A 15,836-nucleotide genomic window follows, 5' to 3' on the forward strand; every position below is an offset into this window, starting at 1 on the left:
ACTTTTTTTTTTTTCCAGCAGGAGGAAAAGAAGTCTCATCTGCTGCCAGGCTTAAACAGATGACGGTCTCCAAAGCTTATTCCAAGAATCCATGATACATCCTCCAGAGCGCTCACATAATATGGTGACGCGAGAAAGCGGTCACTGCGACAAACTTGGACTTAAATACTGGGTGAATTTCTGACTTCCTGACTTGGATAAAAACCTGCATATTATCAGCCATGCAGGTAGGAATTAGAAAATACGTTAGCGAGTTGCATATGGTAAATGGACTGTACTTATATAGCGCTTTATCCAGTCTTTACGACCCCTCAAAGCGCTTTACATACTACATGTCATTCACCCATTCACACCCATTCATACAGAGCAGTACCACTTGCTCTAGGACCTAACATTCACACACATTCACACACACCGTTGGCCATGCCATCGGGAGCAACTCAGGGTTAAGTATCTTGCCCAAGGATACATTGACATGTTGGCTGCATGGGCTGGGATCGAACCCACAACCTTCTGGTTGAAAGACGACCGCACTCCCTCGCAGCCACAGTCGTATAGAAATGTCACTTAATTTCAAAAGTAAAGGAGCTGTGTGTAAAAGTATACTGGAGCCAGTTGTGCTATTAAATCAAAGCTGCAGATGCACACAAACAAGCTTCAATATAACACTGTTTCTTGGCTGCATGAATAGTAAAGAGAATGAAAACAGTGTGGAAATCTGAAGAGCCTTTTGCCTGTTTTGGTTGCATGTGTGGGAAGAGTTTATGTGGCGAAACACTGAATCACCACGGGTCTCCAAGGTGCCTTATATTCTGCCTGTGTGCATGAGTGGAATCTAATCATTGATCCCCTCTGGTAATCCATCCAGCAAATACTTAAACTTTGAATATTCAAAAGCTGCTCAAAATGCAGCAGTAAACATGATAGTTAAAAAAAGGAACAGCTTCTGACTAAGGAAATGATTTGTTTAAAGAGGCCCTATTATGCTTTTTGAAGATGTCTCTTTCCTGTGTGATTTGTGTGCATGTAAATGGTCTGAAAAGGCTCAAATCCCAAAGTCTCTCCAACACATTGTACGTGATTTGCCATGGGACATTTCTGACACATCTCTAAGCGGTTGACCAATCACAACAGAGACAGCCAGCTAACCAATCAGAGCAGACTGGGCTCTGGTTTCAAACAGAGGGTGAAAAGAGGTGCTGCAGCACAGGCAGTATGAGAACAAATTATATATTCACTCTAAAAACTTCAGAATAGGGACAAAATCATTGAATGGCTGTCGCAATAAAAAAAGGCAGAGCATTGAGGAAATGGCATCAACAATTTGGTTTTATCATTAGTATTCCTCAAATGGAATACATTATTGTAAGGGTCATTTGTTTGGGAGCTTTCATTTTTAAAAAAGGACCAGAAATTAATTTCCATTTCAGCTTTTCAAAAATGCAATGTACTATTGTACTGCAATGTACTATTAATCTAAATTTAAAATGTGCTGTTGTTTTTCAACAGCACATTTTAAATTTAGATTAATATGCAAAACTTTATCAAGAATAAGCTACTACGCATACATTTAAGTCATAAGCAGAACGGCAGCGTAACGCCTTTTGCAAACGCTGTAAAACGAGCAATGTTGGAGTCACGATGGTGTCCACACTTTCTCATTGATGCACTCTGAATAAAAAGCCATTCTGTGGTCATTAAAGAGAAGAAGGCATCATTAGCGGTGGCAGGTTGTGGCAGAGCGCTGCATGATGAGTGTGCAGCCTGCCACTCCGCCTGTGAGCCATAGAGCTGTTTTTCTGCAGTAAAGCCAGCTGCAATTGGTCCCTGTAGAGAGTTAATTACCTCCCTGACACCATATCAATACATATTTGAGGAGAAAAGAGGTTCCCGGGGGTAAACAAAGAGAGCCTGCTTCCTTCAACCATGAAATATGGGAGAAATAAAGCTGCAAGGAAAGCGTTTTTTAGAATCTCTTAGTGGAGATAAAAAAATAGGAAAATGAAAGAGTGTTTTTCAGGCAGTAAATGTCATGCATCCTGGACAAGTGGACGTTTGTGGTAAAGGTGAAAAGATCGATAATGGACGGAATAAAACGAAGAGTCCTTGTGATTCAGATTCAGAGCGTTTTTCTTTAATAGTTCACCAAAAACAGCTGCTGCTTGCGTCGCCATTCCACCCGACACAAACAGGAAACTACGACAGGAACTTCACGGCAGTTTTACAAACACACAGGCACAGAAATGACAAGCCTCCTTTCGTTTCTAAGCTTCTCTAGGTGTTCTTCAGAAATGTTGTACGGGGCAACTTTGGACAGAAGAGGGAAAATAAACATTACAGAGGACACGAAGGAGATTCAGAGGCCGGTTATATTCTCTCAAATCACAGATAAAAGGATGATTTATGACAGGAGCTGACCTTAGAGTTAAAGACCAAGCAGTTAAGAATAATCTCTCTTATCATGAGTGATCTTTTATGGGAGAATGTTTAATATAACAGTGAACAATACGAAAAGCAATAACCATAACAGTCTTGTACATCCTTGTTTTTTGGCAAGACATGCATTTTACAGTGTTTGATGGGATTTGACCACCTTCAGATCAATAATCTCATATATCTGCAGGGTACAGACACAAAGGGTGAAAAAAAAAAAGGTACAAACGAGGTGCATTGATTAATTACATTAACGACATTTGATTTTTGCAGAATATCAGTTGCATTTATGCCATGACAGTGATCTGTGCCCCCTGTGGAAGCAGTTTTTCGGGGTCTCATCATCTTTTGGCTGTGAGTCAAAGAACATGGGAAATATAGAAGAATGTTGTGGTGAAAGCTACAACAATCCCAGGACCTCTGGATATTCTCTTCCTTCTTTTTACCATTTTGATTCACTTAAACTAAAGGGTTTGTTGAAACAGAGTGGAAGGGGAGAACCAGCCAAAAACATTTTTACAATATAAAAAGATGTTTCTTTAAATGGTTCATTACTGATTCATAAAGCATTGAGTAATCATTTAATATAACCTTCTTTAAAGATTTCATAAAAAGTCTTCATGCTGCTTTTATATTTTAACTGGGATTTCCTTTATCTCAGAGTTATCTGGGGCCAAGGCAGACGACCACTTATACCTCAAGTGCTGAGAATGAGCACGTTTCCGCTGAGTGTTCGGAGCTACAAATATTTCAACTTTCAGCTAAGCAGAAAAACACAACGTCCAGTATCGTCCCATAGCAACAGCAGAACATGTCCCGCATGACCCATTTTATCCTAAGTTAACTCAGTGCATCTGCAAAACAAATATTTGCTCTATTGACGCGCAAACATCATAACAGAAAACATTTCTCCGGGAAGCCTAAATAACTGAAGTGTGTTTTGATTTAATCCAACAGTCTGATTTAAAAGTCCAAAATCTCTTTTCTGTTTATGAGGGAAGAAATGTCGGACTTTTCGTTGGTGAGGGAAGTTAAATTATGCTAGTATGAGATGCAAAACCAAAATAAATTAAAATCAAAAACAGAATTGGCTTATTTTTTTTAAGAAAAACATCGCTTTTCTTTTGAGCACAATAAACCGTCAGACTTTGGTTCTAGATGGTCAGAAAGAAAATCAACAACACATAATACAAATGATAAAAAATCTGTTTAAACAACAAATATCTTTCTTTTTTTAACATTCAGTCATCCATAGCTTTGATAAATAAACAAAGGAATGTATTTAAACAGGTGGATGATCATATATATACACACATCATTTTGGTAAATAACATATATTTTTATATACTAAATACCAAAATATCAAACACTGTCCTTCCTTGTTTTGTGTCACTAGCGTGTCACGCCATCTCTTAGTGCCCTGAAGTGTTCTGAATAATCAGTTTCTTTTAGAGCAAACGCACACAGAGAAAGCCTCTTCATCTCAAACCTTAACCATGTCAACAAAAGAAAGGTTATCAGAAACAAAGACATTACAATCATTCTGTACATGGCCATGCTGCAATACAAAAGAGTTCACCCTGTTTGTGTGTAACGATACAGTAAACAGACAAATTGCTTGCCTCAACATATAAAAGTGGAAAAAAAGACAGAAGCATCCATCTCTGCGGACACGAGAGATATTCAAAAGCGGATAAATCGATACAGCCGTTATTAACTGGAACCCTGCAGCGCACGCCCACTCCTGACCCGCTACTGACCCATTACTCTCTCTCTCTCTCTCTCACACACACACACACACACTCGAGCCCGTATCCAACCGGTTTTTAAATTAGGGAGGTATTAGGATGAAGGGAGGGCAATGTGTGTGGGCTGTGGTCAGGTCTTTAAAGGACGAGGGTCTGCAGGTCAGGGTGAAAAGTAGATGGAGAGTTCGATGAAAGCAACCGTGGGAAAACAAAGGCTACTGCAGAAAGAAGGGAAAAGTACAAACAAGACTGTTGCCTGCAATGTCTATTTTTCATTATGTTTATCCAAAGAAGCAGTTTGGCATTTTTGGCGTTCAATGTTCTTAGTTAACCGTCGTTCAGAATGCAAGCAGATATAGTTCCCGAAATGTCAAATTAGTTCATTTTTGACCCCGTCATTCAGTTCTAAACACAGCATTTTGAGACATTTCATGGTAGCATTCTACTTAAAAAGGAAACACAACATTTTCATAACCAATTAATGAATTATTACAATCGCAAGACAAAGTGACGTCTTCGCATTTGGTTTAAACCAGCAGTCCAAATCCCAATGAGATAAGATTTACAAAAATATCAACAGGAAATAAAGAACATCAACAAAAACTTTTTTTGCTCAACACTAAAATCATCAACTGTTTCAGCAACCTCTTAAGACTTAATAAAGAAACTTCCTGTAACATGACAGCATGAATGAACAATGCAATCCTTGGTTAGTCCTTTTTTTGACAATCCTTTCTCAAACTGCATAACAGCAACAGTTGGTTCTGAACAGGAACAGATTGTATGAAAGGGGGGGGGAAAGTCTTTTGATTTTGAGTTTCCCAGACTGCACAGTTAATTCCTGCAGCATCAGAAAAACGGCGAGCAGCCAAGTCCGAACTCTTTGTACTGCAGCACCAGCTGGAGAGACGCCGCCTGGAACCGACACTCAGCGAAACAACACTATGATAACTGATGCACTTCTACAAACCACAGAATAAACAGGCAATCCAACGGCTGGAGTCTGAGTGCCACATCGGCCCCGCGCCAAAAAACAAATCAGCTGGCCAAAAAACATTTCTGGAGTAAATCCCAAAGCGTTCGTTCAAAGGAAATGGAAGGGCAGTAAAAGGACGGGAGAGCAAAGTGAATGTTTGTTTCTGTATCCTTTTTCATTTCAGTCTCCCAAATAAAAGAAAAAACAGGTCACAATGGCAGACCGTTAGTGGATCTCCTCCCTGCCCTCTTCTTCATCACTTTCTCTCTTTGTATTTTCCGCCCATGATGTGAGTTTCCCCTCAGCAGAGTCCCATTCTGAGGAGAGGCCGGGCCGGTGGGGGGAATCCAGGGGGGGGGGGGGGGTCCGCGGCAGTCCGAGCATCCTCCTCCCTCGCTCTCAGCCGCAGGAGATGACCGTGAAGCGTTTGGAGATGCAGGACATGTTGTGCAGCACGATGCCCAGGAGGAAGAGCAGCACGCAGGCCACCAGGATCACCGTGCACACGCCCGACCACGTGGAGCCCTTCCCCGCTCCCCCCCCCGGGCCGGTGACTCTCCTCTCGCCCTCGCCTCCGTCCAGCCCCATCCCCACCGCCTCCAGCCCCATAGCCAGGCCCAGGGGCTGCTGCTCGGGCATGGTCACCACCGTCACCCCCTTCTGCTGGCTGCCGGGCAGGAAGCGGCACCCCAGCTCCCCCGACAGCCCCAGAGCCCGCTCCTTGGCGAGGGGCAGCGGCAGCATGTAGCAGCCGTTGCTCGGGAGGCGGATGAAGACGGGCGTGTGCTCCGAGGCGTGAGGGATGGCGATGACGGTGATGATGTCGGGGTCGTCGGGGAGCTGGGAGACAGACAGGCCCGGGGGGAGCTTGGTGACGCAGCGGCACCAGGGGCAGCGGATCTCCTTCTGGCTGGTGCGCATCTGGGTCAGACACACGGAGCAGCACGTGTGCCGGCAGTCCAGGAGCTTGGGCCGCCGGCGGGGGCTGTAGTAGTTAAAGCAGATCTGGCACTCCAGAATGGAATCTTGGGAAAGAGTTTCCATTTTGAAGAATATGGGAAGGTGGTCTCTTGTTGTATAAGCAATTGTTCTAGAGAGGTATGCACAACAGGTTAAGAGAAAGTCCAGGTGAAGTTAAGAAAGAAAACTGTCAACAAACGTCCACAACTCCACAGTGATGTCACAGCTTTGTGGTGGCAACATAGTCATCCATCTGCAACAGAAGAGAGAGAAAGCATGGTTGAGACACTTGAAGACAAACATCTTTAAAGACTGCAGTAAAAAATGTTTAGTACTATACGATATATTTTTTCTTTCATTAATAGAATTAGTCCTGACATGCATTTGTTGACATGAGGATGAACTGGGCAACATGTTGGTGAGTAAAGTCACACAGCATTCTTCTTAATATTTAACAGAAAGCTATATCCATCTTAGCAAATCTGGACATTATAACGAATGTCACATCTAGTCAGAAATACAAGTTCTGAAAAGGATGTGTAACAAGTTCAATACAAATTCTCCTCGATCTGAAACCGTAAAAGGACAGCAAAAACAAGTTCTCCAACACTCAAAATTGCAAAATACATGTTCAAACTTAAATCTGACAGGGTCGTTCAAAACTAAGTGTGTGCACGTATCAGCACTTTGCATTTGAAAAATACAAATGCAACACTTGAATTGAAAGAGCTAAAACTTGTTATTGATGCAAAACGTCCAAAACCTTTTTACAACTGAACTGAAACGACCCTCAGGGAGCTGCAGCGGTCAGCAATGCATCATGGATGATAGGCTCATTTTTATGTACAGCACAGCGTACATCTCCGCCGCCAGTTGGCTGCTGAGGGGCGAGTTCACGAGACCCCTGGCCTCCGTATCCGTGGTAAGTACGGTTAATTCTTTTAACTGTCTCCTTCAGGCCACAGACTCCATAAACAATTCCTGCCTCCTCCCACTCCTCTTGCATAATCACATCTTCCGTGTTAATCCATGCGGAAGTCGTGATCGTTTCCTTTTACAGATGATTAAACACCGTCAAAATAGCAGCGAGGAAACAATGAATACCAAACAGGGCCCTGCCGACATTTCGCTTTATTTTTTCCATCCAAATTGTCAAGTGTGAAAACTGCTGAAGAGGGAAGATGATTTTTTTTTGCGCTGCCATCGCAACAGAGCCGGTGTCCCTCCGGGGCTCGACTGTGTGGAGACAGGGAGAGTGAAGAGGGGGACAGATGGAGGCTAGAGATGGAGAGAAATAGTGATATAAATGGAAGAAAGGTGACCAGTGATTGTCTTGCAACACCGTACATCGCAGTCCATTATCAAAAACAAGATCTCAGGCAATTAGAGTCGTCATGGCGCCCTGTGGGGACACAGACGTGGCAATGACAGATAAGAGTGTGCTCACACCAGACGTGATGGAGCGGTTTATTCAGTCTGGACTCCTTTAGTCTGCTTTATATCGATGAGACGGCTGATCAAATTCGACCTTGGGCAGTGGTAAATAAATGCAATATGATAGGTTTGATTGCATTTTATCGAAGTGAAATCCCACATAGAATCCGCTTATCAAAACCTGAATGCTTTGCAAAGCGTTTTATCGATCGACCCATCAAATATCTAGGTCCACAACTTCATTGCAGCAGCTTTAAGGTATCCAAGATGCCCTTGTCCGCAGCCGCGTCCTCCAGCTCTGCCCGGGGGGTTCCGAGGCATTTTCAGGCCATATGGGATACTCCCTGAGGGTCTGCCCTAAGGTTTTCTCCAGGTTGCCCAGAAAACCTCCTTGGTAGGCATCCAGCAGGCATCTTGTTTAGAAGCCAACACTTTTCTTTCAGAGGATTTACTAGTTTTGACTACTATGACTAGTTTTAAGAGAGTTTATAGGAATGCATCCCCTCGTTCGCCCGTCTAGATTCTGACTTTGTTAAGTAGCTATGATCAAGTTATCCACAAAAAACTATAACATTGTCATCAAAATGTAGTGTTTCTGCAATCAGTGTCAGACTTACTCATAATTAGTTCAACGTCCTATCAAATAAAGGCTTAAAATGTGTACAAAATAGCACTTTTATTCAGTTGAGGTATAGGAATCTGTATTGATACAGAAAACACATGGCTATAGCAACCACCTAGTCTTGTAATGTTTCAATATTTTTTGATGAACTAGAATGTATTAACGAAAAAGTGATTCTTCATTTATCCAGTAAAAATCGCCAAAAATGTAAAACAATATATAACAGTAAGTCTCACTAGGATGCCTCATCAAGGTGGAATATGTGTGTGTCCATTTAGCAGTAAGACAACAGGAAGTGACCTCAGAGTTTCCTTTACAGTCATGTCAAGCGATCAATGGTAGTCTTCCTCATGTACGTCTCCTTCCTTCTCCCTCAGCAGCACCCCCAGCCCTCCCTCAGGGCCAAACATCTCCTCTCCAGACCCTCTGCCTCCTCACCCTGCCTTCCTCTGCTGACCTAGTTTCTCCGCACTGATACCGCGTCAAAGTCAATGGGAAAGTGCAGAAAAACCTGGCAGTTTCACGAAGGAGTGAGGAGAGAGGAGCGCACAGGAGAGGGAAGCAGAGACAGGGAGCTGCCCTTGAGGGGGAAGACAGCCCTGGGTATTACTGAATCCTTTTCCAAAAGATAAGGATTAGCTTTGATCTGACATAAATGCTTTGTGGCTCAATATTCCCATACACCCAGTCACTCTTCCCTTCTTCATCCTTCCCTTCTCCTGGATAAGCTTTTCCTCTTCTTCACCGGGTGTATTATTTCCCTTTTCCTAACCTCAATTTTCTTTCTTTCCACCAGTACATTTTCAGTGATTTCCTTCATTTCAAGGAGTAAAGTAAAACTGAAGAATACATACAAAAGAATATTATCAAATCACAAGAGGAAGTGATTTTTTACGTGTTACACAAGTGAACTTGGTGCTATGCAAAAATCATAACTCCAGAAATGAGCTGTATTTTCAAAAAGATTCACTCAAAATGAGCAATACGTGCATGAATTACCTCACATCAATGTGTCCAAAACAAGAGACATTATGCAGGAATAGTAGCTGCAGGGCTGCAAATGACAATTTCATTCACTTTATCAGTTATTAATTTTCTATTTTATTGATTGATTAATTATTTGATCCACGAAAAGACAAAGAATGCCCACTAGTATTTCCAAAATTGCCACGCCTTTAATAGAAAACTAAGAGAAATGTAGCAAGTATTTCTCTTTGAAATCTATTTTGGAAGATTTGTTCTATCATTATCACCGAGCTGCCATCCGAGGATGTCTTTTACAGTTTTCATTGCTGCTCACACAGAGGTGAGTGGGATGGAAGAGATCTTCTGAGGTTACGATGAAAACAAGGTCCTTCAGGGTCACTTTTCTCTGAATCCAAAGAAAGTGCATGTGCTCTTCAGGAGCCACCACGACTCCACAATATGATTTATTGGTATAACTCAGCTGTAACCAGGGCAACGTGGCTTTTCTGACCCATTTTCTATCACACCTTGAGAAACACAACCAAATACCCCTCCATTAAAGTCCGGTAGCAGCTTTAAACCAGTGATTCTGGACTGGAGACAAACATGGTCACGATATACAATAATAACTATTTGACGGAAGATGTAGGGTTTATTTTAGATGCTCTATCTGGTTTATTTTTGTAAAAGCGTGACATTTAGAGTGATTTTGTGGCTTCATCAGGAGACCAGGGAAGGACATGTGACTTGGTAATGACGCAGAGTGACCGAGCGGAGGACTAACCCACCCCTCTGGTCCACCAGGAGTAACCAACAGAAAACACACACACACTGAACGCACTGCAAGGAAACACACACGTTCCCTCAGGGCCTCCAAACACAATCAGCCGAGGAGAAAGTGCACTCGTCCTCGCAGACAGAAGTTAAAAATAACTGCCCCAGCCAGAAGTCCACACATACGCACACTTTGTACACACAATGTCCTCACAAACACACACACTCCACCCAGCTCGCTATATTAAACTACCTGCTATCGGCGGGAGGTAGGCTATGAGCAGCATGCAGGGAAAACTTGTTAATCTGCAAACCCTCAGGTGGATTGAACCGGTGAAATGTCAGCGAGACGATGATGCACAGTGTGATGTCTGCTCATATAATGCATGCGCATGCTGGGTCATCATTGGACTTGTGTGAACATCGAAGTGGAAAGCCTAAATTATGTAGCGCTTTATAGACTATATATCAAATCAGACTGATGCAGGAGTTTTGCGGCGACCATGCATATTAGAATTTCAGAAAACCTAAACAAATATATAAATACAGGGGATAATAACTACTATTTTGTTTGTTTTTTATGGTTTATCATACTTGACCTTGAAATCAAAATTCAAGTCCAAATCAGGCTGTATGCTTGTTTTTTCCAAAATGTGGTGAAAAGCTGTGGGAAAACAACTAAGTGGACCTTGAGTTAGGTTTGTTGTCATATTATTCATCTAAATTAATAAAAATAGAACAGTAAATAGTACATATCATTGGAGTGATGGTCCATGTGAAATATATTAGATTCTACTGTTACGACCCTGGTCGTTATGTGTATTGTGTGTAGAGATTTTTCCCTCCTCCTGTGTGTGTGTGTGTGTGTGTGTGTGTGTGTGTGTGTGTGTGTGTGTGTGTGTGTGTGTGTGTGTGTGTGTGTGTGTGTGAGCAAGCAGGTGGTGCCCGTTAGCTGATTAGCTACCTTCAACAGGCTGATTGGTCCACCTGAAGAAGAGGAGAGCATTTAAGCTGCAGCCATGCTGTCACTCTGCCCTCTCTCTGACTCAGCTTCTCCTGCTCCCAACTGTTGCATATTTGTATCTGTCCTTTTGTACTTCTGTCCTTGAATATTTTGTAAAACTTGAAAGGATAGACATAACTTTGACCTGTCCTTGTTGGACACGCCGTAAGTCTACGTGAAAGTGTGAAGCCCTTTTCCTTTTGGTTGATTCTCGTTCTCTCCTGTTTTTACGTCAGTGTAGGAAAGAGTCCTGTATGTTTATTTTCTTATTTGTTAGGCAAGATTTTTGTGTTCAGAGATTTGTTTGTTTTGTGGGTTGTTGCACTTATTTGTTAAAAAGAAAACTTTGGTAATTAAATTGACCAAACAGCATTCACTGTCTCATTGTCTATGTTCTTGGGAGTGGGAAAAGAGGAGAGAGTGCACACTTTGTGTTGCGCCTGGGCGTAACACTACACTTACAAACCATGAAAGTTATATCTTTAACTCGATGTGTGTACTGTACATACACATTGAATATCTTTTGAAAATATGTAGTAGTGACACCAATGTGCTCCTTTGTCCTTGGCTGAACATTAATTGAAGTAGAACGTTGGCAGGCTCTATAACATATATCAAACACACAAACACATAAACAGGACAGAAAACTCAGTGGCAGCAGTACAAATCATTTCTGGATTGATGCCCATGTTCACCTCTTCATGAGACTTTAACAGAGTCCATCAACATTTAAATTCATCACTCAACTCCAATCCACTATGCCATCTTCTATTCCCCAAACAAGCCATCTCTCCTCTATCAGATATTAAAACAGCGGTAGAGGAAAATGAGCAGCACATTTCATATGTTAAATAAAGCAGAGAGATGAAACTCCATTTGATTCGAGTCTGTCAATGTGATTTGTGGCCCGTCCATTATGCACCGAGGGACGTTCACTCATTTCCAGTTGACAGATAAGTGCACTGTGCTGGGATGCAGGGTTGCTTGTTGTGATGTTGAGCTAATTGCTTGTCAACTATGCATGCTAAAGTATGAAATGTATCTCAATATCCTTTTACTTTTCCATCAGCAAATAACAGCTGAGGTGGTAACAGAACGGTCGATAAATCCTGACATGTTTCGATCATTTCGGTCATCATTTGGCAGCAACATAAACTTTACAGCACAATATGCCAAATTAAATGTTTCCCTGCTAAGTCTTGATTGTGTGCCAGTGTGCTGAGCCAGCGTTTGCATATACTTGGTGTGCAGATTTCCTCACCCACACATTTTGGATGAGTGAACATGTATTTCTAAGTACTTGTAGGACACAGCTAAAGTATTCATGCAGGAGCGGCTGGGGTTAAAGGGCAACAGCAGCTGCTTTTCAGGCCCCACAGTTCGCCTGGGTGCTAATCCAGAACTCATCAATTAACTCGGACTGCGGCTCATTTGTCATGTACGCTCATGCTAACTGCACAGGCGAGAAGGACAGAGAGCAGTCTGTCCTTGACTGAGGGTGCAGCATGGATTCATAATAAAGTGCTGATCCTCACTTCTACTAATGTTGATGACGTTTTGATTTAAGTTTAAAGGAAAGATGCATATTGGAGGTTAGGGGAAAGCAAGTACTGTAACCAATTTCAATTCATTAAGAGATATCTCCAAAGTTAAAGAGGCCCTTTTATGCTTTTGGGAGTTTTCACTTTGCCTGTAGTTTCTTATATAGGTTTCTGTTTCTGTCTGCAATGACTAAAATCCCAAACATCGCGACATCACTAAGTAACACTCTATTGGCTACTGCTCAAACAGAGCCGGCCAGCTAACCAATCAGAGCAGACTCTGTTCTGGTTTTTGAACTTTAAACATGTCACAGTAGAGGCACAAACCACTATTATTAACATGTAAGTGAGCATGGTATGTTGCTATCTTTTTCACAATTCGACCATTGTTATAGAGCAAACGTAAGTGGGAGTAATCCCATTTATCCAGGAAATCCAAAAAACTTGAGTGGATGCTGTCAATGCTCATGGTAACATACAGTATATGTTCTTGTGTTCATGAAATGGAGTGCATTTCATGTTGTTTGACGTGTGATGCATTGTATGTGTGTGTGCAGGCTCCGCACAGATGGAGCCTCTGATAGACGCCTGTGCAGCCGACCACTGCAGGACACATTATGGCAATTTCCAGCTTGAGGAGCCAGCGAGTGTCAGGCTGCTGGATGAGCGCCGCACCGACGATCTGCCCGAGCGTGACACCAAGTCCTGCACCGCCGGGACCAACGGCCAACAGGAGGAGTGGGCTGGTGTTTATCCACTACATTTCTCCAGGTATTTGGTTTCAGCTAATCCTAAACTACAGAAGAACTTTTCTACGCTACACAACAATTTCACCCAGGGGAAAAAGAAGCGAGAGGTGGTGCAGAATGAATCACCTCAGGATGTTCTTAAACACACTTCACACAGTCCACTACCAAAGGAGATTGAACTAATATCCCAACGCTCGTATTTCACTTCTTTAGCTACACTATGTATATTTATTTTCATGTATTAGAGTAGTATATTTGTACACCTGTATGCATGTGCATTCTGTTAAACTATCCAATCAATCCTGGGCGAGGTCACACTGAGTCCAAAAACTCTCAAAACAAATCACACTTCCTCCTCGCTCTTTGATGAAAGGCATCTTCTGCTTTGAGAAATGTTCAATTTTTCCAAAAGCAGATGAAAGGAGGCCTGATCTCCATCTACAGATTCAAATAATAAATAAATAAAGCTCCTGGAGGCCTGAGATAAAGGCGAGCACAGCAGTGCTGCCAAAACTTCAAACAAACACTGACACTTTTAATTAAGCTACAAGGCTGCTTATGGAAATGAGGATTATTTAAAAACTATTAATAACTGGCAGACAATGGCGCTGTCAACATGTTGTTATTTCCGTTTCGACTAACACTCCTGAAAAGTTGAACTGAAGACAAAGACGGTTTGATGAGTGGAAGGGATATTTAGGTGACTCAGAATGCTAGCTGTAGAACATACTGTGCTTTTTTTAATGGGAAAACGTGTTTTCTTTCAAATGGAGTTCATCCCTACAGAAGAGGATTAGGGCCACTTGAGGAAAACATTTTGGGATGTGACCAAAAGTAAAGAATTCAGAGATTAAAGTCTAAAGTTAAAAACTCTTTTTGTTACTTTTGGTCACAAACCTACAAATGTTTCTCATGTTATCCTCTTACGAATTTCCCACTGTGGAACTAAACAATTGGATTTACTTAATAAATAAAAGAGTTTGCCACAGAGCCCAGGGGGACTGCTACAGAAGAGAGGTCTTACCGTTTCTCCAGAGGCTTTAATAAGACATTAGGAAATATATTTTAGAAAATAGCATGTGTTTTTTCTACCTGTGCTGGGTTGCTGCTCGTTGAGTCTGACAGGAGGCGGTAAGTAAAAACCATTCCTGGCGAGGGGGCTACCTGAGAAGACAGGTTTTAACATTGCGCATCTTTCTGCAGCTGCTCGAGTCTATGGGGCGACGCAGCAGGCAGCGACGCAGCAGGCAGCGACGCAGCAGGCAGCGACGCAGCGAACGCACCACGACCCCTGCTCCTGTGACTGAGCGTGAGATCATTCGCACATCAGCGAGCAGCACAGCGTGTTGTGTGTATGCCAGTGTGCTTGAATGTGTGTTTAGGATAAGACCCATCTACAGTTTTAAAGAACTCAGCAGGAAAGCGTTCAGGTTAAAATCACTTTCAATGGATGCTCCAAAACAGCCAGATTTCAGATTCATCACACGCACTCTCTCCTGTTCCTCTCCACTCGCACATCCATCTCACTCGTGGCGACGCTGAGAGCGAACTCTTTCAAGAGTCTCGCAGTCAATTTGAAACGCAGGCGGGTGATCTAGCATGAAGGAGACAGGAATTGTCATATCGCTGCGGTTTTGTCAAAACCACGCTCCGAGGGACTCGGGTTAGGCTAAAAGACCAGAGATGGGAGAAGTGATGAGGTGAGGGTGTATTTTTAGAGTCGTGCCCTCAAACTGTTTCATGTCACTTTGTCAGCCTTAACACCTCGATGTCTTTCACCGACATGTTAATTATGGGAAAACCCACTCATCTACTTCACAAAGCAATCTCTCCTACACACACGTCTGTTTTTCCAGGAGGAAAGTAAGTTGTCAGGCGAAGAGAATCAGTAACAAGCCAGAGGAAACAGAGGATAAGCATGTTCTTCTCTTGATAAACTGCCTGTTTTTGTGTCTTCGAACGCTTCCTGACAACTTGATTAGATTTAAAGTCTTAATTATGGAGCAACACGAATGTGGAATGCTTTTCAAATGTTGTGTAATTCAGCATTTTTACTGAACTAAACTGCCTTACAAATGCAAAGAGAAGTCCCTTCTTGAATACATAAAAAGGGTTTGAAATGTGCTGATTCTTTTCCAATTGCCACAAACTATTTCTTGATGTCCCCATATCCAAAGTTAACTCACCTAGAGTGAATCAAACTGAGCCAAACCAGGTCCAATCAGTCAAAAATAATAAATATACAATCCGAAAATGTGGGTGCAACGGTATCCAGCCTTTAGATGGTGGGGAGACAGCATGTCAACATCCGCCATTAACAAACACAACTGTCCTCTCTCTCTACTGGATGTATTGGACGCCAGAGGCAGTAAAGCTCATGTTTGAGACTATCATGTAAGTTGTTTTTGTTTGAATACAAATGTTAGGTCCCATTAAAAATAAGCCCAAACAAACCAAACCAAAGAAGTGATAATGTTAGACAATGAGCCATTACGGTAAATGCACTGCACTTATATGGACATTTCCACTCGGTGCAACCCCACAAAGGGCTTTTACAGTCTTCAACAATTCACTCACACACTGTTGGCCATTTGGAGCAGTTTGGGGTTAAGTATCTAGGCCAAGCACAC

General features: G+C 42.4%; 1 protein-coding gene across 4 annotated transcripts in view; it reads right to left on the minus strand.

Moving 5' to 3' along the window:
- Positions 1-2,112: 2,112 nt before the first annotated feature.
- rnf152 (ring finger protein 152) overlaps positions 2,113-15,836 on the minus strand; it is a 52,947-nt gene continuing 39,223 nt past the window's right edge. For all 4 annotated transcript variants that reach the window (XM_034203159.1, XM_034203151.1, XM_034203141.1 and 1 more), the window contains one exon: positions 2,113-6,370. In XM_034203159.1, coding sequence (XP_034059050.1) covers positions 5,557-6,201 — 645 coding nt within the window. In that variant the 5' untranslated portion in view covers positions 6,202-6,370 and the 3' untranslated portion in view covers positions 2,113-5,556. The remainder of the gene's footprint in view (positions 6,371-15,836) is intronic.

Source organism: Gymnodraco acuticeps, unplaced genomic scaffold (assembly GCF_902827175.1).
Source record: "Gymnodraco acuticeps unplaced genomic scaffold, fGymAcu1.1, whole genome shotgun sequence".
In the NCBI taxonomy this organism is placed as follows: Eukaryota; Metazoa; Chordata; class Actinopteri; order Perciformes; family Bathydraconidae; genus Gymnodraco; species Gymnodraco acuticeps.